This window comes from Lynx canadensis, chromosome F2 (genome assembly GCF_007474595.2).
Source record: "Lynx canadensis isolate LIC74 chromosome F2, mLynCan4.pri.v2, whole genome shotgun sequence".
NCBI classification, from domain to species: Eukaryota; Metazoa; Chordata; class Mammalia; order Carnivora; family Felidae; genus Lynx; species Lynx canadensis.
This window is the reverse complement of record NC_044320.2, coordinates 647540-671061: the sequence shown is the minus strand read 5'-3', so window position 1 is coordinate 671061 and position 23522 is coordinate 647540. Positions and strand designations below refer to the sequence as shown.

Here is a 23522-nt window from a genome sequence, read left to right as displayed (position 1 = left end):
TATCCCATGCGGGCATGTCCCTGCTCAGGCACTCAGCCAGTGTTTGTCAGTAAATTACTGAGGTCAAGATGGCAGTGGGAACTTGTGGGCCAGCAAGTGGCCAGGCATGGAGGGAGTGGGAGGGTCTAGGTGGCCACAGGGGTGTGTATGTGTGTGTGTGTGTGTGTGTGTGTGTGTGTGTGTGTGTGTGTAAGTGTAAGAGAGGGGAGCCTGCAGTTGCAGTTGTTTGCCGGAGGTGAGACCAGAATCTGTTGGTGCCTTGGTTACCCTTGGGTTGGAAGGGAGAGGAATTGATGGAGTCCCATGTGCTTTATTCAAGAAGCAATAGAGGGATAGCAACCCTTTGGACCCTTCTACCTGAAAATTGTCAGGAGACATACCTTGTATGTGAAGTCTCAGAGGGCTCAGAGGGCCTTGGCTTCCTTCTGAGCTGTCGAAAGCTCCCGGGACACTGGCCAGACAACTCGTAGGGCCCAGGTGTGCACTGGCTGTGGGGTGTGCCTTTGCGAAGGGCCAGTCTAGCTTTTACATCCTTCTTTTGGGCCGTCAAGCAGCAGTTTGTTTCCTGTGAATGTTTTCAGCCTCCGACTTCAGAAGTTTCTTCTCCATGGCTTTCTGGTTAGAATTTGTCCGCAACCCGCCCGCCCCAGGCCCTGAACTGTGCGGGGGCTCTTGTTCTGGGGCTGCCAAGAGGGTGGCCCTTTCCTCGAAGAGTAGGGCAAGAAGCCCCAGGACCTTTGTATAAAAGGACCCATGCCAGCTAAGACAAGGACCAGGAGGCCTAGGGCGGTCTGCTGCTACAGGTGTTTCATGCTTTAAGTTATAAAGCCATTAAATTCTTTTTAAAATACCAACATGAGAGGGGCACCTGGCTGGCTCAGTTGGTAGAGTGTGTGACTCTTGAACTCAGGAGTTCAAGCCCCACATTGGGCATAGAGCTTGAGAAAATAAGTAAAAATAGATATATTTGTAAAAATACCAACATGAGAGGGTCGTCTAGGTGGCTCAGTCACTTAAGCCTCTGACTCTTGGTTTGGGCTCAGGTCACGATTTCAGTCAGGAGATCAGTGCAAAGTAGCACAGAGCCTGTTTGGGACTCTCTCTCCCCCTCTCCCCCTCCCCCACTCCCGTGCCTTCCCACGAACTCTTTTTTTAATGCTTATTTTTGACAGAGAGAGAGAAGGAGATACCGAATTCGAAGCAGGCTCCAGGCTTTTCCATATCAGCACAGAGCCTGACCTGGGGCTCCAAACCCACAAACCACCAGATCATGGCCTGAGCCGCAGTCCGACGATTAACCGACTGAGCCACCCAGGCGCCCCTCAAAATAAACATTTAAAAAATGAAAATATATCATGACCAGGTGGAGGTTACGTCAGGAAATACAGGCTGGTCTAACATTAGAAAGTCAACCAGGGGCGCCTTCCTGGCTCAGTCTAAGGAACATGCGACTCTTGGTGCCGGGGTGTGAGTTCGAGCCCCACACTGGGGGTAGAAATTACTTAAAAAAAAAAAAAAAAAAAAAAGTCAAAGTAATGGACCATGTGACTCTTCCAGTGAGGATAGAACTCTGCCCCACCCACGATGGAAGAGGGGCCACGTAATCCGTCAGCTACCACTGGCTGGTTGGTCCCCCTAGGACCGGGGTCACACCACATGCGACGATTCCTTGCGGGCGCCTCCAGGGCCACCCTCGGCCGCGGCGTGGGGCTGGGGGCGGAGCACGCAGTCCACAACGCGCAGGCCCTCGGTGTGGCTCCGCCTCCGGGCGCCGGCCCCGCCTCCGCACGCCGACCCAGCCCCGCGCGCGGAGTGGGCAGCCTCCCGACTGGTGGCTGCGGTTTCCGTTCCTCTGACGGGCCGGGTCTCAGGCCGGGTGGCGGCTGGGGTGATCCGCGCGGGCATGGGGGAGGCCGGGACTGGCGCGGGCGCGTTGGCTAGTGGGCTAGCTTCCGCAGGGTCGCCGATGCCGGAGGCCGGCCTGGAGGCGGAGGTGGCGAAGCTGCTGCCCTTCCTGGCGCCCGGGGCGCGGGCGGACCTGCAGGCGGAGGCGGCGCGGCACGTGCTGGAGCTGACCGGCTCCGGGCCCGGTCGGACGCTGCTGGCCGGCCAGGCGGCTCTGCTGCGGGCGCTGGTCGAGCTGGCCGCGGCCCCGGCCCCGGCCCCGGCGCGCGACGCCGCTCGCGCCCTCGTCAACCTCGCTGCCGAGCCCGGCCTGCACGAGCCGTTGCTGCAGGCCGAGCCCGAGCTGCCCGCCCGCCTGCTGGGCCGCGCGTTGGATCCACAGTGGCCCTGGGCCGAGGAGGCGGCCGCCGTGCTGGCCAACCTCAGCCGAGAGCCGGCGCCGTGTGCCGCGCTGATGGCGGCGCTGGAGGTCGCGGAGCCGGGGGAGTCAGGCCTGGGGCGGCTGGTGCGCGCGCTGTGCACGCCTGGCTACAACGCCCGCGCGCCCCTGCATTACCTGGGGCCAATGCTCTCCAACCTCAGCCAGCGTCCCGCGGCGCGCGCCTTCCTGCTGGACCCCGACAGGTGAAGCCCGGGGCTCCCGCGGGGAGGGGGTGGAGGTGGACAGGGATGGCACTGAGCGATCCCTTCCTTCAGGTGCGTGGTCCAGCGGCTGCTGCCCCTTACCCAATTCCCAGACTCCTCCGTGCGCAGGGGCGGGGTGGTGGGGACTCTCCGAAACTGCTGCTTCGAGCATCGTGAGTAGGGGTGGGGGTGTGGCGTTTGGGGGGATGGGACGGAGAGATGGCTTTGGGGCCCCGCTAGACTGACCCCCCCCCCGTTCCTGTTCCCCCTCCCCCCCAGGACACCACGAGTGGTTGCTTGGGCCCGAGGTGGACATTCTCCCTTTCTTGCTGCTGCCCCTGGCTGGCCCCGAGGACTTCTCCGAGGAGGAGATGGAGCGTGAGTGGCTTGGGTGGAGCCTCAGGGTTCGCTGGGCAGAAGGGGACGCCAGTGGGGGGGGGGGGGGGGAGGGAGAAGATGCCCAGGGCTTGACCTGGCTGAAACCTTCCAGCCAGGGAGTTGCTGAGCACGAATGGGGCTAACCCAGGTTGGGTCTGGCCTGATGCCTGGTGCTGGCACCCAGTGGCTCGCACACACACCCCTAGGGCTGCCCGTTGACCTGCAGTACCTGCCGCCAGACAAGCAGAGGGAGCCTGATGCCGACATCCGAAAGATGCTCATTGAAGCCATCATGCTGGTGAGCAGAGGCCCTGCTGTATTCATGCCGGCTCCTACCGTGCCACGCACGCGCGGGCACGCTCATATCTGGGTAACCTTTGCCCTCTCTCAGCTGACAGCCACAGCACCTGGTCGGCAGCAGGTGAGGAACCAGGGAGCCTACCTGATCCTGCGTGAGCTACACAGCTGGGAGCCGGAGCCCGACGTGCGGGTGGCCTGCGAGAAACTCATTCAGGTGGGGGCGGGGTTGGTGGGGAAGGGGGCGGGATGTCCGCGGTGCGCCAGCCCCAGCTGCTCACCTGCCTCCCCTGCTGGCAGGTGCTCCTTGGGGATGAGCCAGAGCAGGGCATGGAAAACCTGCTGGAGGTGCAGGTGCCTGAAGACGTGGAACAGCAGCTGCGGCGGCTGGACCGCCAGGAGCAGGATCGGCACACCCGGGAGCGGTCAGAGGAGCTGGCTCCGGAGCCACGAGCTGGAGGCGCTACACCCACCTGAGCTCCGGGCCTTCCCGCAGCCAGCTGTGGGCCTCTGGGTCTCCTTGCTCAGAGGTTGTTCCCTGCCGAGAGGTCTCCGGGGTGAATGTCCAATACGCCTGGGAGGGCGAGGGGACCTCTTTGTGCCCCGCGACTTCCAGCAACTCCGGTCAGTCAGAGCTGGCCGTGCTCCAGGACTCTCAGGTGCCTCCGGGAAGATGGCTCACGGGCGGGACGGATAAACAGTGCAAGCCTGAGCAGCCCCGGAGGGCACTGTCGAGGTCTGTGCGTCGGTGGGCGTCCAGGTATAAGCAGTACCCTTTGCTGCCAGGCCCACCCCAAGTCCTCTGTTCTGGGGTCCTCAACGTGCCCTGCCTGAGACCCAGCCTCAAAGGACTGACCTCGTGAGACTTTCAGCATCAGCCTGTCCTGGGATCTCCTAGGGCTGTGACCCCCTGGTCTGTCCTTGGAGTGCTTGCTGGGCGCTGTGTTCCCATCATTCTCTCCACCTTCCTGCTTGACCTGTGCCCCAGGACGGCCCTCAGCCCCTTGCTGTCTTCTCTGGCCCGCCCTGCTGTGACGTACTTGCTGTCCGCTCTGATCGGGCCCTGTCCTTGGAAGGCTTCCTTGAGTGTCCGAGCCCTTTGCCTGACACACTCAGAGTGTCTCTGTGATGTGCCTGCATCCTCGCTCTTAAGCAGACCTCTCCCCTTCCTGCCCTTTGTCACCTTGGAGCCCCCTATGGGCCCAAGAACCTTGTCCTTCCCCAGCTCCTTGTGTGGTCCCTCAGTTCTAAAGCTGCCACACCAGGCCTGGTAGAGGGTCAGTGTGGCCCTCCCCCTGCCGCGCTCCTTTCCCAGGGCCATCTTTGGCACAGGATTCCAGAGTCCTGGCCTTCCCAGGCCCCTTGCGCTCTGGCACTGGAGTGCTGCTGCCGCGAGAGCTCCCAGCACCCCCCACTCCGCGTGTCCTCAGTCCCGGCACTGCCTGCGAAGCTGGGGGTCCACTCCGGTTCCTCCCGTTGAGGCCGGTCGCTTCGCGGGTACGAGGTATCTCTTTCCTCTCTGGTATTCTCTGTAGTTTTCTTCTGCTCTCAACTAAAAACGTGGCACGGAGGCGTGTTCTCTGTTCTCCTGGGATGGTTCCCCGTGGCTGGTTGCCCTTCCTGCACAGAGACATCCACATCCCCTCCACAAAATAAACGCTTTATCTGGCCTCGCCTCTGCCCACCCATGCCAGGTAGTGCCCAGGCGTGGTCCTGATGGCAGATGTGGAGCTCCGCGATAGGAGCTCCCTGGAGGCGCCTACCCCCAGGCTGGCTGTCCTCGCGCTCCAGAGCCCCAGCTGGGCAGAGCCCGCACCTCTTCTTGGGTCGGCCTCTGCGGCCCGGGCGGAGGCCCAGAAGCAGTGCCGGGGGCGCCGCCTCGGAGGCTCCGAGTCTCTGCCGGGCTCCGAGCGCTCAAGCTTAGCTGGCTTCTCTGCAACCGACAGCAGTGGGGGATCAGGGGGGGCGCCGAGGGGCCGGCCGCCGGCCCACACCCCCCTCCCAGGGCCCCCACCCTACCTGGCGGCATCCTGAGCGCGGCGCCAGAGAGCGCGTGCGTGGCGGGCAGCATTCAGCAGTGCGCGGCCACGTGCTGCAGGCCCAGGCGCGCACACGGGCGGAGCTGCAGCAGGCCCCGGATCGGGTCCCGGCACTCTGTGGGTGAGGGCTCACGGCCGCGGCCTCCCGCCGCCCACTCTCTTCCCCCCCAGCTGCGTCCATCACCATCAACAACGGTGATGGCTGGCAGCGTAGAGGAGTCAGCCCCCTCGGACCCCCCAAATGCCTGGAGAGAGTCAGTGCTTCACCATCGTGAGATCGGGGCGCGGAGAGGGAGGGCAGCGTGCCCCGGGCTGGCGCAGGGCTCGGTGGGGCCGCTGCCTTTCCGGGCAAGGAGTCTGAATCGGGGCGTCCTCTAGCCCGGCTTCCCTGTCCCCTGGTTGCTGTGGTCCATTTACCAGCCTGGGTGGGGGGTGGGGTGCCAGGTCAGTCTCCCACGCCACTCCCTCCGCGCAGCGTGACCCTTCTCTGGACCCAGGTCTCTCTTGCCTACTTTCCAGGCCCGAGCTGGGGCCCGGGAGGGACACAGGGTGTCCTCACTCACCTGGGGACATGCCCGGCCTGAAGGTGGGGCCGTGGTGCGTCAGGTGCAGCATGCGGTGGGTCTGGTGCTCCTTGAAGGGCAGCTTCCCGGTCACCGTGGCGCAAAGGGTGATGCCCCTGGGGGCACAGGCTCCTCAGGGCGTGCCCCCTCCCCTGCCCCCCCGCGGGTCCTGCCTACGATGGGGTGCCTGCGGCCGCCACTCACAGGCTCCGCGGGTCCGCCTGCTCCCCATTGCGCTTCTTGCTCACGAGGATCTCCGGGGCTGTATAGGCCACGGAGCCACAGAAGGTGCTCGGCAGCAAGCTCTTGAGGCCCCAATGGCTGGCGAAGCCAAAGCCTTTGCAGTGGGGAAGGGGTGGGGTGGGGTGGGGGTTGGGCACAGGGCAGGCAGTCCCCCAGGTGAGGAGCAGGAGGGCGAAGAGAGCGAGGGCTCGGGCGGGATGACCGGGGGGCAGACGTGGCGTGTGCAGGTTTCTGCAAGTGCGGCCGTGGGCAGGGGTGGGGCTGGGCCTCCTGGGAGGGTGGAGGGTCCAGCTGGGTCACGAGTCAGGATAATCTGGGGAAGAGGGTAGGGGCTGGGCCAAAGGCTCACCGGTCAGCTTTAGGAGGCCTCGGTCATCTAGGAGGATATTCTCGCGCTTCAGATCCCTGCATGGGGAAGGGGAAGGGGAAGGGGAAGGGGTGCTGGCCCTGGGCTCAGACGGGTGGCCTCTTGATGCGGGTGTGAAGCAGGCTGCAGAGGCGGCAGCGCCCTCACCGATGCACCATGCCGGAGCCGCGGCAGTGGGCCACGGCACTGACGAGCTGCCACAACGGTCTGCGGGCCTCCTCCTCACCCAGCCCCGGCTGCAGCGGCGTTCCGACGCCCAGTTGATGTGTTCCGACAGGTCGCCGCGGGCCGCCAGCTCCAGCACCAAGGAGGAGCGCCGGCTGTCCTGGTGGGTCTCGTACAGCTGCACCCGCCAGGCCCCCACCCGCCTGCTGTCACCCAAGGAGGGGCTGTCCGGTGCATTGGATCGGGGTCTGGGGATGGGGCTGAGCCCCAAGCAGAGGGTTCCTGGGTGGAAGTGGGGGTGGGCCTGGGCAGCTGGAATGGTGACGGCTGGCAGCGGGGGATGGGCAGGACGGGCACAGGCTGGGTCGGGGCCTCTGCCTACCACATTCGGGTGCCTATAGGTAGCATTGAGTGATGGTATTTCACGAGGCAGGAACTTTTGGGAGAACTCCACAGGGGCCTCGGCAGTGGAGATGATCTTGACAGCCACCCGCAGGGGTGGGGGGTGGCCGTTGTGTGTAGACCACAGCCCCTGGAGGGGGACACGGACGGGCCCCATGTCCTTTGTGCACGTTGCCAAGCTTGGCTGGGGTGAGGTTGGGAAGCAGCATCCTCGGGGGGCAGTGCTGGCCTTCCCCTTCTTTCCTGGCACTGATGTGCTCAAGGGGTTCTGGAACTGGGAGTAGCCAGCTTGCAGCAGCCTTGGCCTCCAGAGAGGACGCCAGATCAGCAGGAAGGTGCCTCAGCGGGGTTAGGACACGGCCCACTGGGGCTGGGCTAGAGGGCGGTGGCCGAGCCTGCTGCCCACCTCACCATGGCATGGTGCTTGCCCCGCGGGTCGGAGGCCAGCTTGGCGTTGTGCTGCATGCGCTCACGTGTGGCACAGGCCAGGTAGACTTTGGAGAAGGCCCCAGAGCCGATCTTCCTGGAAGAGAGCAGGTAGCCATTGTCCCTGCATTCACGCGCCTGTTCCATGAAGTTTCGCCGGCCCAGCTTTCGCCTGGCACGGCCCTTCACGGAGGCCAGGGTGCCATGGAAGGGGGCAGGGCGGTCCAGCTCACTGCAGGGAGTTGGGGTCAGGGAGCAGGGCTGAGGCCTGACTTGTGTCAGATGGGCTAGGGCGACGGGGCTGGAGGAGGCTGATGGGACCGGGGCCGAGGCCAGGCAGTGACCAGGGCTGAGAGCTCGGGGTGGGAGGCTAACACAGCCGTGGACTGGCGTGGGGCAGGGCAGACTCTGGGGAAGCGGGGGCAGATTCTAGAATGGAGGGCTCTAGAGCTGCCCCTGCATTGTGCCCTCGAAGAGGGGCGTCCTTCTCTCCCCCAGGACCTGCCTGCCCTGAGAACGTCTTGCTGGAACCGACCTTGTCCCCTGTAGGGCCGACTCTTTGTGGGGTGAGAATCCTTGAGGCAGGGTGAGGCCTCTGTGGGCCATCCGAAATGTGACTGGCCACAGGGACCTTTAAAGAAGCTTGTGGGGAGCATGTGGGGAGGGTAGCCACAGGAAGGCCAGCAGGGTCTCTAAGGACATCAAGAAAGAAAAGGAAGCACAACACATACTAGCAACTGTTTCGGCGAAGCCCCCTCGTGCTTTGAGAGGGTACCAAGGTGGCAGCCAGGCGGGCTGCCGGAGAGGCTGAGCCAGAAGGGCATTGGGTGGGAGCCCTCTGGCTTTCTTCTGCTGTGGCCTAGAAGCTTCTCTCACCCAGGCCAAGGTCAACTGCAAGAGGCCTTGCCCCCCCAGAGCTCTCTGGAGACTTGGACACATCCCCAAGGCAAGCAACAGTCCTGGTCTGAGCCCCCACCTCAAACCCTCCAGCTCTAGGAGACGGTAGCCAACGTGGTCGGCCCTTCTTCCCCTGGCCTCCAGAGTCTTCTCTGGGCACCGTTGCCCTGGGCAGTAGCAGCTAATGTTCCTGAGCACCTGCCTTGTGCCAGGCACTGCCCTAAAGAGTCACAGGAGTTGTGGCTGCCGCCTCCCTCAGCCCTGCTTACTGTTCACAGGCCGTGCCCAACATGCCCATCCCATGGTAGGCGTTCACATCCGGGGGCTCAAACCGGATCACCACCAAGTGATTCCTGTTTTACGGGTGACAGTTTGGGCAGTGGAGGTTCAAACATGCAGCCTTTCTGCTGTGAGCTAGAGGGCACAGTGCTATGGGCTGCTGTCCTGGAGACAGCAGGAGAGCCTGGGTCTTGGTGGAGGGCTTGGTGAATCTGTGGACTTGACTTGTTCCCCACCGGGATCCACAGCGGTCACAGTGTGCCTGTTGCAGTGAAGGCCTGGGGACGCCCTGGTAGGACGGACCCATTTTCTGATCCCTGTTGGACCAGAGCCGCCTTAGAGTAGGCTTCTGCTTAATATTCCCTTGCCCACCCACCGCCCTTGTTTGGCAAGTTGCCTGCGACATGGAAAATGGGCAGACTAACAGGTTCCTTGCTGACTGAGGGGGTAGGAAAGAGAAATGGCTCCTGGTTTCAAGCAGAGGGGCTGTTATTCAGGCGTTAGGTGTTAGCAAAAGGGAAAACCGTGTGGCTCTGGCCGGGGGTGTCTGTGCCTCTGAGTTGCTGCTGTGCAGCCGGGGAACCATGCCCCTCTTAGCTTCCCAACTCCCATCAGTGCCAGAACACAACTGGAAGCCAGTGAGAATTGTGAGGAGACAGGCAGGACCCCGCTCTGTCCACCCTCCCTTTGCAAAGTCTTTCCTGCCCTCCCCTCTCTGTACCCTCAGTCATTCATCAATTCTATGAAATTCATTGAGCACCCATCATGTGCCTGGCTTGGTGCTCAGCACTTGGGAGCAAGTCACAGACATGGGCGTTTCTCTCATAGAGATTGGCATTAATGTAGGAAAGCTGGGGTGCCTGGGTGGCTCCTTCCGTTAAGCATCTGACTTCAGCTCGGGTCATGATCCACGGCTGGTAGGTTCGAGCCCTGCTTCAGGCTCTGTGCTGACAGCTCGGAGCCCGGATCCTGCTTCGGATTCTGCGTCTCCCTCTCTCTCTGCCCATTCCCTGCTCGCACTCTGTCTCTCTCAAAAATAAACATTAAAAATATATGTAACGTGGGGCGCCTGGGTGGCTCAGTCGGTTAAGCGTCCGACTTCAGCTCAGGTCATGATCTCACAGTTACTGAGTTCGAGGCCTGTGTCGGTCTATGTGCTGACAGCTCAGAGCCTGGACCCTGCTCTGACCCAGCTCAGAGCCTGGACCCTGCTTTGGATTCTGTGTCTCCCTCTCCTCTCTCTGTCCCTCCCCCACTAGTGCTCTGTCTCTCTCTCAAAAATAAGCATTAAAAATTTTTTTTTAATATATACATGTAACGTAATAAAGTCAAATGACAGCTGTGATGTGTGCTGGGACAGCCTGTGCCCTTGGGGCGTGAAGTCTGGCTGAGGCTGGGGAGGGGGGCAGAGCCAGAGGGCCATGCTGGGCACTGGCCATGGGGTGCTGAGGCAGGGCTTGGTAAGGAAAGCGAGTCCTCCAGATGTGAGCTTCCAAAAGGCCTGCCTCCTGCACTGCCCTAGCAACTTCTAGATGCTGTGGTCAGCCCCTCCCCCTTTCACCCAGTGACGGGCTGGAGTGGTTAGTGCTCTTCCTGAGGAGCCAGCCCTCCCCTGCAGAGCGCCTCCCCTCACCATCAGCCTTCTGGATTCTGTCCCTGTCTTTTGGGTTCCATACCTGCAACAGAGCAAGCTGAATGCCTTCTCTCTTTGGACAAACAATGTCCCTCCCTGCACTGTTCAGCAGCCACCCTGCCCCAGTGTGTGCAGCAGGGCCCCTACTTTGCACCCCACACCATCACCCACAGCTCTCTGCAGACACAACCTGCTGCAAGATGAAGACACTTGTTGGGCCCTGGATGTTGTGCTGTTGGCCACTTCCTTCACAAGTCGTTCTTCTCACTTTCTGAGCTTCTGGAACGCCACTCTTTTTTTTTTTTTTTTTTTTTTTTGGTTAGACATGTCTACATGATTTCAGCCTTTGAGGGTGTGCAGGTGCCAGTGTCCCTGCCTGGGGTGCAGCTCTCTCGCAGCTTCTTCCCTTCTGAGTCCGAACACACCTCCTTCCACCTGCCAGCTGCGCCGCCTCACAGTGCTTGGTGTGTCTTGTTTGCTTATCACCTATCTGCTCTTCTCTCCAGAGCCCCGGGTCCCCAATGCAGAGACCTGCTCATCTCGTTGGCCGACTAAACGTGCATCTATCTGTTCGCGGAGGAGTCGGCGGCCCCGGGGTCTCTGGATATTTGTTGCGTGTTCAGTGGGTGCATTCCTGTGTGAGAGATAATAGGGCACGATACTGCTCGTGTGTGTCCAGGTTGGGTCCACCTGGCGTGTGCGCCTGGACAGGTGTGCGTTTGCGAGGGGACTGGCTTGGAGCACCGTGACGCGCCGAGCCCGAGTCCCCGGTGCGTGGAGCCGCGTGCAGACATCTTTGAGGTGTCAGTGCCCAAGGAGGACAGGAACAGACCGGGGGAGGAGGCCAGGTCCCGGGCGGAGGAAGAGGGAAGTGCACGCCCCGCGCCTGCGCAGTGACCGGCCGCACCCCTAGCGGCCAGCTCGGCCGCGCTCGGGCCCAACAGTCAGCAGCTGCGGGCTCTGGGCGACCGGGGGCGGGGCGGAGCACGAGGCGGAGTTTGCGCACTCCTGCTCTCTGGGGCCTGGTGGGCGGGGTGGAGAGAGGGGGAGAGGGACGCGACTCCGGCCAATGAGCGCAGAGATCGTGTGGGGGCGGGGCCGGACTGCCGCGCGCCGGGCCGCGGTTGGCGGAGGGCGGCGGGGGCGGGCTCGGCGTGCGGCCCCGCCCACTCCGGTCCGGGGCTTGGCGGGAGGGCGGCGCCCGGGCCGCCGCGGCCGCAGCTTCTCAGGTAAACGGCGACCGGGAGCCGGGGACCGGCGGCGCTCGCTCGCAGAGGCGCCCCTCGGGGGAGCCTGGGCCCGAGAGTCTGGGGGCCACCCCCTCGGCCGGGCCGCGCGGGAATCCAAGTCGGGAGGCGCCTCTCCAAGGTCAGCGGACGAGCGCGAGGAGGGTCCCGGGCGTCGCGGGGCCGAGCCCGCCCCCTTCCCTGGGCTCAGGTGCGTCCAGTCCCCGGAGGAGCCGGATTTGCCGCGTCACAAGCCGGAAGAGGCCCGGCTGCCTGGCCCCTCACCTTCCTCACGCAGACTCGGGATGCCGAGTCCGGTGCCCGTGCCCTCCCTGGGAGGTGTGAGGTCCGCGCCCCTGCTCCCCGCCGCGAGGACACCGGGGTGTCCAATGGAGCAAGCCAAGCCTGAACTCTGAGAGCCCCAAAGCTCAGGGGGCATTGCATTTCCGATTTCTCCGACATTCAGGGAGGCGGTCCGGAGCGGGGAAGTAATTTGTCCAAAGTCACGAGGATTATTGGTCACAGAGTGTAGGTCGCAAAGCTGGAAGGGCCGCAGGAAACCCAGCTCTCAAGTCCAGGGGAGAGCTGGGTGGTGCGCGGCCGGGGCTGGCCCCCAGGCCCGGATGCTGGGCTCCGACCTTCCTGCAGTGCAGCGGTAGGCCCCCAGGAGAGGGCTCTGTCGGAGCGAGCAGGGCTGGACTGAACACACTTGCACACTCTCCCCTTCGCCAGCCTAGCTAAGGTGGGGGCGGGGCTGACCCGCTCAAGCGAGCTGAGTACCGAGGGGTGGGGGGGCACAGAGGCGTGGCTGTGTGGCGGTTGGGGAGGGGCAGGTGGGGCTGCGGTGGAGGCTGGCTTTGGGGCAACAGTCTTGGAGGCAGCGACCACCTTGGAAAGGGATGGTGGTAGGGGTGAGAAGAAGAGGCTCAGTGAGCGGACCGTAGAGTGCCCGGCCAAGGTGGAGAAACAGGAAGGGGTGGTGCTGGTTCCTGGCCCAGATATCTGAGCGCCTGGTGACAGGAAGACATGGCAGGTGGGTTGGGGGCCATGGAGAGGTCAGGGGTAAAGGTGGTGAGTTGAGTGCTAGAGCTGTCGGGGTTGAGTGGTGGCGCCTGGTCCAGATGGGGATGCCCAGCGGGCACTGGGCCCCAGGAGACCCCCGTGGGAAGCGCCAGTCATGCGAAACTTCAGCAGCGGCTTGACTGTGATGTGGTTCCATCTCACGCCTGTAGTCCTGGCAGCCCAGGGGCCTGAGCATGCTGCTCTCCACAGCGTCCTCCTTTCCAGGCCTCAGGCCGTTGTGGTTCAAGCGGGCCGGGGTCTCCCGTCTCTCCGTGGTATCACAGAGGAGTGACCGGAGTTGAGCGCACTTGGTTACCTTGAAACCAATATGCAGGCTGCCGGCTTGTTCAGACCTGCACCTCAGTTTCTCATCCCACCCCCCGCCCCCGGGGCTGTTAGCTGTCTGCAAACATGGTTGGATCAGAGGTGGCACCTGCATTCATCGCTAGTCCCGTGTGCTTGGAAGCAGGTGTTTGCGCTTAGTTTTCAGGCCTACGGTCCGCTGAGGCCCAGGTGAGCAGTCGGGTTGAGGCTGGTCTGCAGCCGCAGATCTCGTGAGTCCCATGAGCCAAGTTATTTGATCTCTTTGGGGTGGGGGCTCCAGGAAAGCCCCCGTGGCTCCTGGCCGGTGCTTAGGGGATACCGGCTGCCGGAGTTACAAGGACTGTGGTTTCTTTGCCGAGCTGGAGGGCTACCTGGCTTTGGGGGGTTGCGTGTGAACCCAGTGACACAGCTTGGCATGACTAACGTTGAGAAATAGCGTAATCAAGTGACTGTGAGCAATGAGCCGTGGACTGCCTCTCCCAGGTCATCAGCCCACGTCCTTGTTGGTAACTCTGGAAGTCTATTCTTCCTCTGGCTCCTGTGCTAGAGGGGAAGTCCCGGGGCCTGCTGCGGGGTGGGGGGCATTCCTGTGACCCCACAGGGTGCCCTGACTTCCCAGTCTCCCACACGCCTGTCAGGTGGACTCATGGCTGCCTCTGGGCAGTGGTGCCCATGGCCTCCTCACCTCCCATGCCCCCTTCTGACACTTCGCTGCAGTTGGCCCAGCATCTCTGTGCCCTCCGCGTGCCATGTGGCAACCATAATACACCTGGGTGCCCTTCAAGCCAGGGGCTTGGACTCTGGGCTTGGACGGCACCTGGTCGGCTTACTAAATGCGGTTCAGTGACTGTTTAGTTGAGGTGAATGAGGAGGAAGCCACTTCTCCGCTTCGCTACAGGGTGTAGGATGCAGACAGGGAAGACCCTGTGAACCCTGCCCTCGTGACCTCTGCGGGCGCTTCAGGGCGTGGGTCCCGGCTGGGTCCCGCCCTGCTGTTACCTAGCGATGTGTCTCTCTCTGTGTGCGTTAAAAGAGATGGTGCCTCTAAGGTACCGCCCTGGCGGTCAGTGCTCGGCACACGCTGCCCGTGAGATGCAGGGTGCCTTCCAGACCCTTCCTTGTCTCTGCACCCTCTTCCCCTGCAGAGCCTTCGTCTTGGTTTGCCATCAGCAGTCTGCTCGCCGTTGGTTTGTCTTCATAGAGAGCAGCGTCTGTGCTGCTGTCCCTGTGGGTCCAGTGTCAGCACACGGGCCACCCGGCCTGGGGCAGGGGCAGCGGACGGGACCCTACAAAACTGGTCTTGCTCAGCTGGGCACACTCTCCTTTTCCGTTTGATGGTCAAGCTCCGCTCCTTGCACTGTGGTTCATACGAATGTACCTACCCACCACTTTCTCTCATTGGTTGTTTTTGTTTTTTTTATACAAATCTGAGCAGATCTCTGATTGGTATTTGTGTTTCTTCTAACATCTCTGTGCACTTGTGTGAGGGTTTCTGTAGATAGAAGGTGGGTGACGCGATCGCACGGTGTGACCCTTAGGGCTCTCGGCAGATGTCCCACAGGCTCTGCTGCCTGTCCCCGCTGTGCAGTGACTACGGCACCGATGACGTCCTATGCTGGTGGAGCAGGAGGCCTCCCTGCAAGCCTTTCCCTTGTGACACGAATGGAGCCCGTGCCCGAGTCCTGAACTAAGCTGCCTGCCAGCGCGGGGGAGGCCAGGGCTTGCCCCTCTGCCGGCTGTCTCTTCCGGAATTGTGTACCCTCTTGGTCCATTTTCCTGCTGTCATCCTGATGTAGGTGAGCTCCTCTGCATGTTAATGTGGGACACGTTTTCCTCTTGTTACACCTGTTGTGAGTGAGTTGTCCTTCTTTCTCTTTTGTTCACCTTCTGCTCTGGTGGTTGGATGAGTTGTGTGCGCACGGAGGCTTGTGTGCTTAGGTATAAGTGTACGTATATGGTTTTCAAGTCTTATGTATGTTTTTGACCTTCAGAAACTTTAAACTTTATATTGTCAAACTGAGCAGTGTTCATTAAGGTGTCTGTGTTTTTGTGTGGGGCTTAGAACGTCCTTGTCTACTTCAAGACGATAAAATATTTACCTATATTTTCTTTGTTTTTTAAACTGTATTTATTTAAGCAATCTCTGTATTCAGTGTGGCGCTCAAACTCATGCCCCCAAGGTCAAGAGCCACATACTCCGTGGGCTGAGCCAGCCAGGCGCCCCTGCCTGTATTTTCTGCCAGGACTTTTACATTTCATTTTTCCATTTAACTCTTATGTGCATCTAGACTTCGTGTTGGAATAAAGAAGGCTGTGGGGAGGCTAACGTTTTCCCTAGTGTTTAGCTATTTCAGTGCTATTTATTGTTGACTAATCTGTCCGTAGGATGTAAAACGCTTTCTTGTAGAATACGTTTACCTCCTTATTGGTGTTCATTTCTGGACTTTCTATATAGTTCTGTTGATTTAATACACTTTAATATAAATCCTCCTCTTCATATACTTTAAAAAGTTTAATTGGCTATTCGTGTATGTTCGTTCTTTTTTTAAGTTTATTTATTTATATTAGAGAGAGCCAGCGAGCATGTGAGTGGGGAGGGGCAGAGAGAGAAGGAGAGAAAGAATCCCAAGCAGGCTCTGCACTGACAGTACAGAGCCCGATGTGGAGCTTGAACTCACAAACTGTGAGATCATGACCTGAGCTGAAACCGAGTCAGCTCTTCAACCGACTGAGCCACCTAGGCGCCCCCGTGTTAATTCTTCTCTATGAATTTTGGAACCATTGCATCAAGTACCCTCCAGTATCCTGAATCATATATTTACACATTCAGAAAGTTGACAGTTTTACAATATTGAATCATACGGAAGGATTTTGATTTTATTCCTTCAATGAGCAGTATTTAAAAAAATTCTGTGCACACTAAGGGTAAAAACCAAAACTTTTTCCCTTGCAGTGCAGTGGAGAAGACAGGGAAACGAACATACAACTGATCTTATATTCATCGTGTGAACAAAGGGTTGTGGGAACATCCCATCACTTGCCGGAAGGTTGGGTGAGCAGGAGTCCCGTGGTAGAGGCCAGGCAGGACGTCCTTGCAGAGGTGCTGAGAGTCCAGGCCGTGGCCAGGGGTTTGCAGGTGGCCAGGACACCTAGAACGTAAAGGACGGAGAAAGAAGCAGAGAGGGGCTTGGGCCTGGGTCTGGGTCACGACAGCCCATGGTGAAGGCGTTAGGTTCTGTGGGCAGCAGGAGGACTGGTAAGTCGCGGTGAGGCCTGCTGGGGTCAGCGTTTGTAAAGGTCAGCACTCTGGGCACGGAGGAGGCGTGGGGGGGGGTGGCCCAGGCAGGACGGTCCATGAGACAGGCGGGGTACAGGACCTCAGCGGGCAGTAGGGCGTCTACCGCCTGAGTGAAGGGCAGAAGGAGGGGAAGGAGGGCAGTGGGGGGTGCTGACGTTTATTACACTGTGTCTGTCACCGAGGGGTGTGACTTGGTGCCATTAATTTCATCCCCTTAACAGTGTATTCGAAGAGGAGAAGTTTTTTGATGAATTTAAGTTTATCAAGTCTTTTTTTTTTTTTTTTTTGGCGTAGATTTTGCCTTTGGTGTCAGTCATGGAGATTTTCTTCTTTTTTTTTTCCTCCCTCAAGTTTTACAGTTTTAACTTTTACGTTTCGGTCTGTAAATCATTTTGAGTTTTTATACGTGGTGTGAAGTTTAGACTGAAGTTTGTTTTATTGGATGCAGATGCCCAGCTGTGCAACACTATTTGTTGACAAGACTATCCCCTCTCCCCTGAATAGACTTTGTACCTTTGTTAAAAATCAATTGGCCATATAAGTCTTGATGTCAGGTAGGGTACGTCCCCCAATTTTTTTTTTCCAGAAATGTTCTGGCAATTCTAAGTCTTCACACTTTCAGGTGAATTTTAGAATTAGTTCGTCCATTTCTACAAAAAGCCTGCTAGGATTTTGACTGGAATGCATTTGTAGATCCATTTAGGAACAACTGATATCTTAGCACAGTATATCTCTCCATTTATTTAAGTTTTCTTTAACTTTTTAAAAATTTTATTTTAGCGCGTGAGCGGGAGAGAGGGGCTGAGGGAGAGAGAGAGAATCTTAAGCAGGCCGCACGTTCAGTGTGGAGCCCAATGCAGGGCCCGATCCCATGACCCTGGGATCATGACCTGAGTCGAAATCAAGAGTCAGATACTCAACAGACTGAGCCACCCAGGAGCCCCTATTTTTCTTTTTTTAATGTTGCATATAATTTATTCATAGTGAAAATATTATATACATATATATTTTTTAGCTTACCTCTAAGTTAGTTAGCATATAGTGCAGCATGATTTCAGGAGTAGATTCCTTAATGCCCCTCCCCCATTTAGCCCATCCCCCTCCCACAACCCCTCCAGTAACCCTCAGTTTCTTCTCCATATTTATGAGTCTCTTATGCTTTGTCCCCTTCCCTGTTTTTATATTATTTTTATTCCCTTCCCTTATGTTCATCTGTTTTGTCTCTGCTGTCAGCACAGAGCCTGACATGGGGCTTGAACTGATGAACCACGAGATGATGCCCTGAGCTGAAACCGAGAGTTGGATGCTTAACCAACGGAGTCCCCCAGGCGCCCCTGATGTACTATTCTTCTTATATGTTATTGGATGATTTGATAAAATATTGTTAGGAATTTTTACATTTGTGCCTGTGAGGGATATTGGCCTATGATTTTCATTATTTGTAATAACTTTGCCTGCTTTTGTTATCAGAGTAATGCTGGCCTCATAGAATCAGTTGGGAAGTATTCCCTTGTTTTCAATTTTCTTGGAAGAATTTGTGTAGAGTTGGTATTATTTCTTCCTTAAATGTTTGGTAGAATTCCCCAGGGAAGTCATTTAGGCCTTTCATCTAGAACTTTCTCTTTGGGAGGATTTATTTTTTTATTTTTTTAAGTTTATTTATTTTGAGACAGAGGGAGCAAACGGGGAAGGGACAGAGAGAGGGAGAGAGAGAATCTCAAGCAGGCTCCGCACCACCAGTGCAGAGCCTGATGCGGGACTCAAACTCATGAACCGCGAGATCACGACCTGAGCCGAAATTGGACGCTTAACTGACTGAGCCACCCAGGTGCCCCTCTACGGGAAGATTTTTGACTTTTTAAATTTGCCGAGATTTGTTTTAATGCCCAGAATGTAGTCAGTCTTGGTTAGCATTCCATGTGCTTTTGGGAGGAATATACTACTTGTGATGAATGGATGGTTCTATAAATACTACTTAGGTCAAGTCGGTTGACAGTATTGTTCAGGTCTTCTGTACCCTTACTGATTATCTGTACAATTGTTTTGTCAGTTATAGAGAAATCTCTACTATAATTTTTATTTTTCTATTTCATTTTGCACTTCTATTCGTTCTGGCTTTGTGATTTTTGAAGTTCTGCTATTAGGCACATAAACGTTTAGGATTGTTATGCCTCTGAAACCTACTCTGTCTATTCATATAGTTACTCCAGCTTTCTTGCGACTGGTGTCGGCCTCGTTTTTCTTTACCCAGCCTTTTAACCTCTTTATGCTAACATGTGTGGTCTTTCCTGTGGTTTCTTGTGAAATACAGTTATAACTGTCTAGCTGTCCTTGTCTATGAATTCTTCTGCATCGTTTCTGGATCAGTTTATATTGACTGATTCATTCTCATTGTGGGTTGTTTTTGTTTTGTTTCCTTTTATGTTTTTTGGGTTTTTTTTTTTTGTTTGTTTTTTATTTTTTGCTTTGCATGCCGAGTAATTTTTTGCTGGATGTCAGACATCGTTATTTTACCTTGCTGGTGATAGGTATTTTTGTGTTGCTATTATTCTTGAACTTTGCTGGGATGTAGCTAAGTTACTTGGGAACAATTTGATCTTTTCAGGTCTTTTTTTGTTTTTATTTATTTAAAAAAATTTGTTTTAAGCTTTATTTATTTTTGAGAGAGAGACGGACAGAGCGTGAGTGGGGGAGGAGCAGAGAGGGAGACCCAGAATCCGAAGCAGGCTCCAGGCTCTGAGCTGTCCGCACAGGGCCCAACACGGGGCTCGAACCCACGAACCATGAGATCATGACCTGAGCCAAAGTCGGCCGCTTAACCGACTGAGCCATCCAGGTGCCCCACTTTATTTGTTTTTAAATGTTTATTTATTTTTGAGAGAGATATATATAGAGAGAAAGAGAAAGTGTGAGTGGGGGGGGGGAGCGCAGAGAGAGAGGGAGACAGAGGATCTGAAGTGGGCTGCGAGCTGACAGCAGAGAACCCGATGTGGGGCTTGAACTCACGAACCATGAGATCCCGACCTGAGCTGAAGTCAAACCCTTAACTGACTGAGCCACCCAGGCGCCCCTTCAGGTCTTACTTTTAGCTTTGTTAGGTGAGAGCAGACCGCGTTTAGCCTATGGCTGATTTTATTTTTTTACCAAGGCAAAACCCTTTTGAGTGCTCTTCCCAATACTCTGAATTTTGACGTTTTCCCCTTGGGCTGCTGGGAACAGCCCCGTTCCTGGTCTGTTGGGAGTTCTGGCGATTGTTTCTGCTGGGTTTTTTGGGTAGTTCTTTCCCTGGCTTTGGTAGTTTTTTCTCAGATATGGTGCTTGAATCAGTTATCTGTTGCTGCTATGATAAGTTACCACGGACTTAGTGCCTTAAATGACGTATATGTATTATCCTAGAGTCCCTGAGAACTTTAGGCTGGAGGCAGTAGGGCCGTGCTCCTTGCTGGGGTCTCTGGGGAGAATCTCTCCTGCTCTTTCACGTTGTTGGCACAGTTTGGTTCGTTGTGGCTGTAGGACCGAAGTCCCTGTTTCCTTGCTGGCTGTAAACTAAGGGACACGTCCGGCTTTTAGAGGCCACCCAAATTATGTGGTCCAGAGCCTCCTTCCTCTGTCTTTAAAGCCAGCCGGGGGGGGGGGGGTTGAATCCTTCTCACGCTTCAAATTTCTCCTCCTCCTCCTTCCATCTCCTCTCTTTGCCCCGCTGGGAGGGGTTCTCTGCAGTTTAGGGATTTACATACACCCTTTCGCTAGTCTCACCCGCATAAGCCAGGGGAGTCCCCCCACCTCAGGGTCTGTACCCTTAATCCCATCTGCTGAGTCCCTTTTGACATGTAACATATTCACAGGTTCTGGGGGTGAGGACGTAGGCATCTTTGGGGACATTACTCTGCTGCCCAGCACGGACCAGTAAGTCCGCCAGGACCCTCTGCAGATTCTGGAGTTCTCCGTGGTGCTAGCGTCTATAGACTGGCAGGACCTAGGTCTCCCAAGATGCTCCCAGTTGTCTCAAGCCGGGGGTATTGCCGGGTCCCGGTGATTCCTCCTCAGCCTGGATGCACCCTCCGGGCCGTGAGCTGGAGTGGCTACAGGGCTCCCGTCCTTCATTTCCTGACGTCTGTCACCCTGAGAACTGCAGGTCCGTGTGTTTCGTCCAGCTTTCTAGTGGTTTGGGTCAGGAGGGCAGTTGGTCCGTTACTCCCGTCTGGGCTGGGAGCTGAAGCCTCTTACACCTATTCCTTACTCTTTGCTCCTGTTTGAGTTGGGTGCACGTGGCCTTTTGCACTTGTAGGAAGAGCGTTTCGAACTTGGAATTTGAGTTGGTTTAACCCTGTTTCTTCCTGGGTAGTGGAGACAGGCAGCCGTGTCCCCTCTGGGGACAGCCGCTTGTCTCGTAGATGCAGACCAGGTCTAGGCATCGGGATTTGGGTTCTGTCTGAGCATGTGTCGCCACTGCCTTTGAGAAGATCTTCGGATTCTTTCTGGAACCTGCTGCCAGCATACTTCATACCCTGCCTGATGGCTGCGACCTTTCAGCCCTTCATCCTTTGTGCGTTTGGGTTTTTTGGCCGCCTTCTTGCTCTGCCACAAGTGAAATGTGTGTTTCTATTTCTTGTTTTCCTTGTTACTTTTAGATGCTTTCCAGGAAGAAAGGGGAAACGCCTTGCTGACGCCAGCGTCTTTGAACCAGTGTCTTCTCCTTCTGCTTTCTCTCTGCCTGGGATTCCTGGAGATTTCTGGTTTGCTAATTTTATCTTGTTTTCTAGTGTTCTTGTGGGTTTATTCTTTTAAAACTTGCATCTTCGGGGTACCTGGCTGGCTCAGTCGTGGAGCACGGGGCTCTTGATCTTGGGGCTGTGAGCTTGAGCCCCATGTTGGATGTAGAGATGACTTGAAAGTAAAATCTTTTTAAAAATTGAAAAAAAGTACTTGCATCTTCTCTGGTCATCTCATTGAGGTTTTGGTGGGACACGTGTGTGTGCTTGGGCCGGTCTGCCTTCCTGGGCATGTGTGGTGTTGTCACTCACTTATAATTCTGCCACCACTCGCCCCGGGATTTCTCACTTCCTTCCTTCCTGTGTTCGTAGCCAGATGAGTGTCCTCTTGCTTGGTTAGGGCCAGGTCATGGCACCTCCTCTCTCGTCTCTGTCCTTTTATGGATGAGAGGTGATCAGGGGAGGGTCCAAGATGGAGGTGACCCATCGAGGGGCGGTGGGATTGCCAGCTCACGGAAGACATCAGTGTTAGAAAGCCGTCAGCTACAGCGCCGAGGGCCTGAGGTCCCTCTGACCTTATAGGACCTTGGAGAGTGTCACGTAGGTCCGAGCGTGGCCCTGCGCTGAAGAGGCAGGGGCATTTGCCTCCTGGTGGGTTTTACTCTTGGGGCCCATCTGCTGCAAGGGCTGCCTCGACGCGTGTAGTGCCTGAAAGCCACATCTCTCAAATGCCAGGGGCGGTTTGGATGGTTGGTTTCCTCTGCCAGTGAACCCGCCAGACCCCATGCTGCCCTCCCAGCGTCTCTCGTTGTGCTAGAATTCTCAGGCACGGGGTGTCAAGCCTGTGGTGATCCGCCTTGTCCTTGGCTCTCGGGGACAGGTTTCCCTGCTGTGCACAGACTGCGGGTGACGGGTGACGTCAGCCTGGTGCGCGCCCTCTCTCGTTTACAGAGTGACGGAAGCTGCTGTAGGTGGAGTCGGGGGGCACCTCTGCCCCTCTCACCGTGCGGGCTCACATCACCCTGGCCGGGCTGCCGGGTGCGGCAGAGGGGAGCTGGGAACCGTGGGGGGAGGGCGCCTTCCGCCCTCCGTGACCGCCATCTGCCGTGTGCCAGATGGCTCCCTCGCGAGAAGGCACTGATGTCCTGTTTCACGCCTGTTTTTTTAAGCTTACTTATTTACTTATTTTTGAGACAGAGGGGGAGAGAGTGTGTGAGCAGGGGAGGGTCAGAGAGAGAGGGAATCCCAAGCAGGCTCTGCGCTGTCAGCACAGAGCCTGATGGGGGGCTCCATCCCATAAATCGTGAGATCGTAACCTGAGCTGACATCAAGAGTCGGCCGCTTACCCGAGCCCCCAGGCGCCCCTGAAATCGTGGTTTATACAAACACGGTGACGGCCTGTAAACCGAGGACTCTTACGGTTTAAATGTGTTTTCGGTTACTCCAGGTTTGAGAAGAAGCTGCCCGAGCCGACGCTGGTGAGGCGGCCGAGATGGCAGAGCCCTACGTGAAGAGTGAGTGAGTGGGCTGGGCAGGGACATGGGGCAGTGGAGCGCCTGCCAGCTTGGAGTCTGGGACCCGGCCGAGCGTGGCGTTGAGTGAACGGGCTTTGAGGGAGGCACTGTCGCATGGCGTGAACAGGCTCTCTCCGAGCTCTCGGTAAAGAAAAGAAAACGAGGTCGTTGTCTGCGTAGCTGCTGAATCAGAGGGGGCCGATTGGGCTGCAGGCTCCGTGTGGTGTGGGGAGTGATGGGTGAAGGGGTGCTTTGTGCTCTGAGTAGGGGGGCCCTGTGCCTCTGCCCCTTTCTACACAGGACCTGGGTCCAGCAGCCACCCTGGCTGTCCACCCTGTCCCTGCCCCCAGGGCCAGCGGTTTGCTGAGGCGAGGGGAGAGACGTCCTCGCCCCACAGAGTGCCTCCCCCAGGAGTGAGGATCCATAAGCGCCGTTCGCAGGCCCCGGGCCCTGGGCTCTGGGGACACTGAGGATGGCAGGGTCCTGTCCGGGGGCACCGAGCCGGAGAGGTCTGGCTCTGAGTGTGGAGCATTGACCAGCAGGGATGGGACGGTGGAGAGTTGTCTCTGGGGGCAGGTGGCAGACCTCGGGTGCTGCCCGGTGTGGGGCAGATGGCCACCTAGCCCTGAGTCTATAACACCTGCCTTTTACAGCAGCCACGGTCAGTTGGGGGGGGGGGGGCACGAAGCAAACAGCCTGGGACGGAAGGTCAGGGGTTAGCCAGGGTGGCCTCGGAGCAGCCGGCCAGTGGGTCCCGGACAGAGACCCCGGCGAGCAGGCCGGAGGGAGGCAGCGTGTGTGCAAGAGTGCCTCGGGTGTGTGCGGCCGACGTGTGCGAGGTGGCCAGGCGGTGGGGCCTGGGGGAGGTTGCTGGGGCAACGGGAAAGTACAGGGGTCGGGGAAGGGTAGGCGTCCTCCAACTCACAGGCCGAGGCGGTGGCTGGCGGGGTCGGCCGGGCCTGAGCACGCACGCCGGGCTTTGTCTCTGTAGAGCTGTCCACCGTCCTGCTGGAGGCCATCACCGACAAGGACCCTCTGGTGCAGGAGCAGGTCTGTGGCGCCCTGTGCGCCCTCGGAGAGGCGCAGCCGGCGGAGGTGCTCCGAGCCTGTGAGGAGTACCTGTGGCAGCACGAGAAGGTATTCCCGGCCCGTGGCTGGCGGGTGTCGG

The 23522-nt window shown here is 57.7% G+C and overlaps 2 protein-coding genes across 7 annotated transcripts in view; both read left to right on the top strand.

The window, feature by feature from the left end:
- Nucleotides 1-1330: 1330 nt before the first annotated feature.
- On the top strand, nucleotides 1331-4892 carry HGH1 (HGH1 homolog). Its single transcript, XM_030303653.1, has 6 exons — nucleotides 1331-2529; nucleotides 2602-2702; nucleotides 2809-2907; nucleotides 3114-3205; nucleotides 3299-3421; nucleotides 3505-4892. The coding sequence occupies exons 1-6, from the start codon at nucleotides 1904-1906 to the stop codon at nucleotides 3679-3681; spliced, it is 1218 nt and encodes a 405-aa protein (XP_030159513.1). The 5' UTR covers nucleotides 1331-1903; the 3' UTR covers nucleotides 3682-4892.
- A 6528-nt stretch (nucleotides 4893-11420) lies between these two features.
- MROH1 (maestro heat like repeat family member 1) overlaps nucleotides 11421-23522 on the top strand; it is a 63571-nt gene continuing 51469 nt past the window's right edge. For 2 of the 6 annotated variants that reach the window (XM_030303554.1, XM_030303553.1), the window contains exons 1-3: nucleotides 11476-11655; nucleotides 22288-22354; nucleotides 23346-23491. In XM_030303554.1, the coding sequence (XP_030159414.1) occupies nucleotides 22333-22354; nucleotides 23346-23491 (168 nt within the window). In that variant the 5' untranslated portion in view covers nucleotides 11476-11655; nucleotides 22288-22332. Of the gene's footprint in view, nucleotides 11448-11470; nucleotides 11656-20310; nucleotides 20865-22287; nucleotides 22355-23345; nucleotides 23492-23522 lie in introns of those variants that run through there. The other 4 variants (XM_032591977.1, XM_032591979.1, XM_032591975.1 and 1 more) reach the window with 4 other exon arrangements.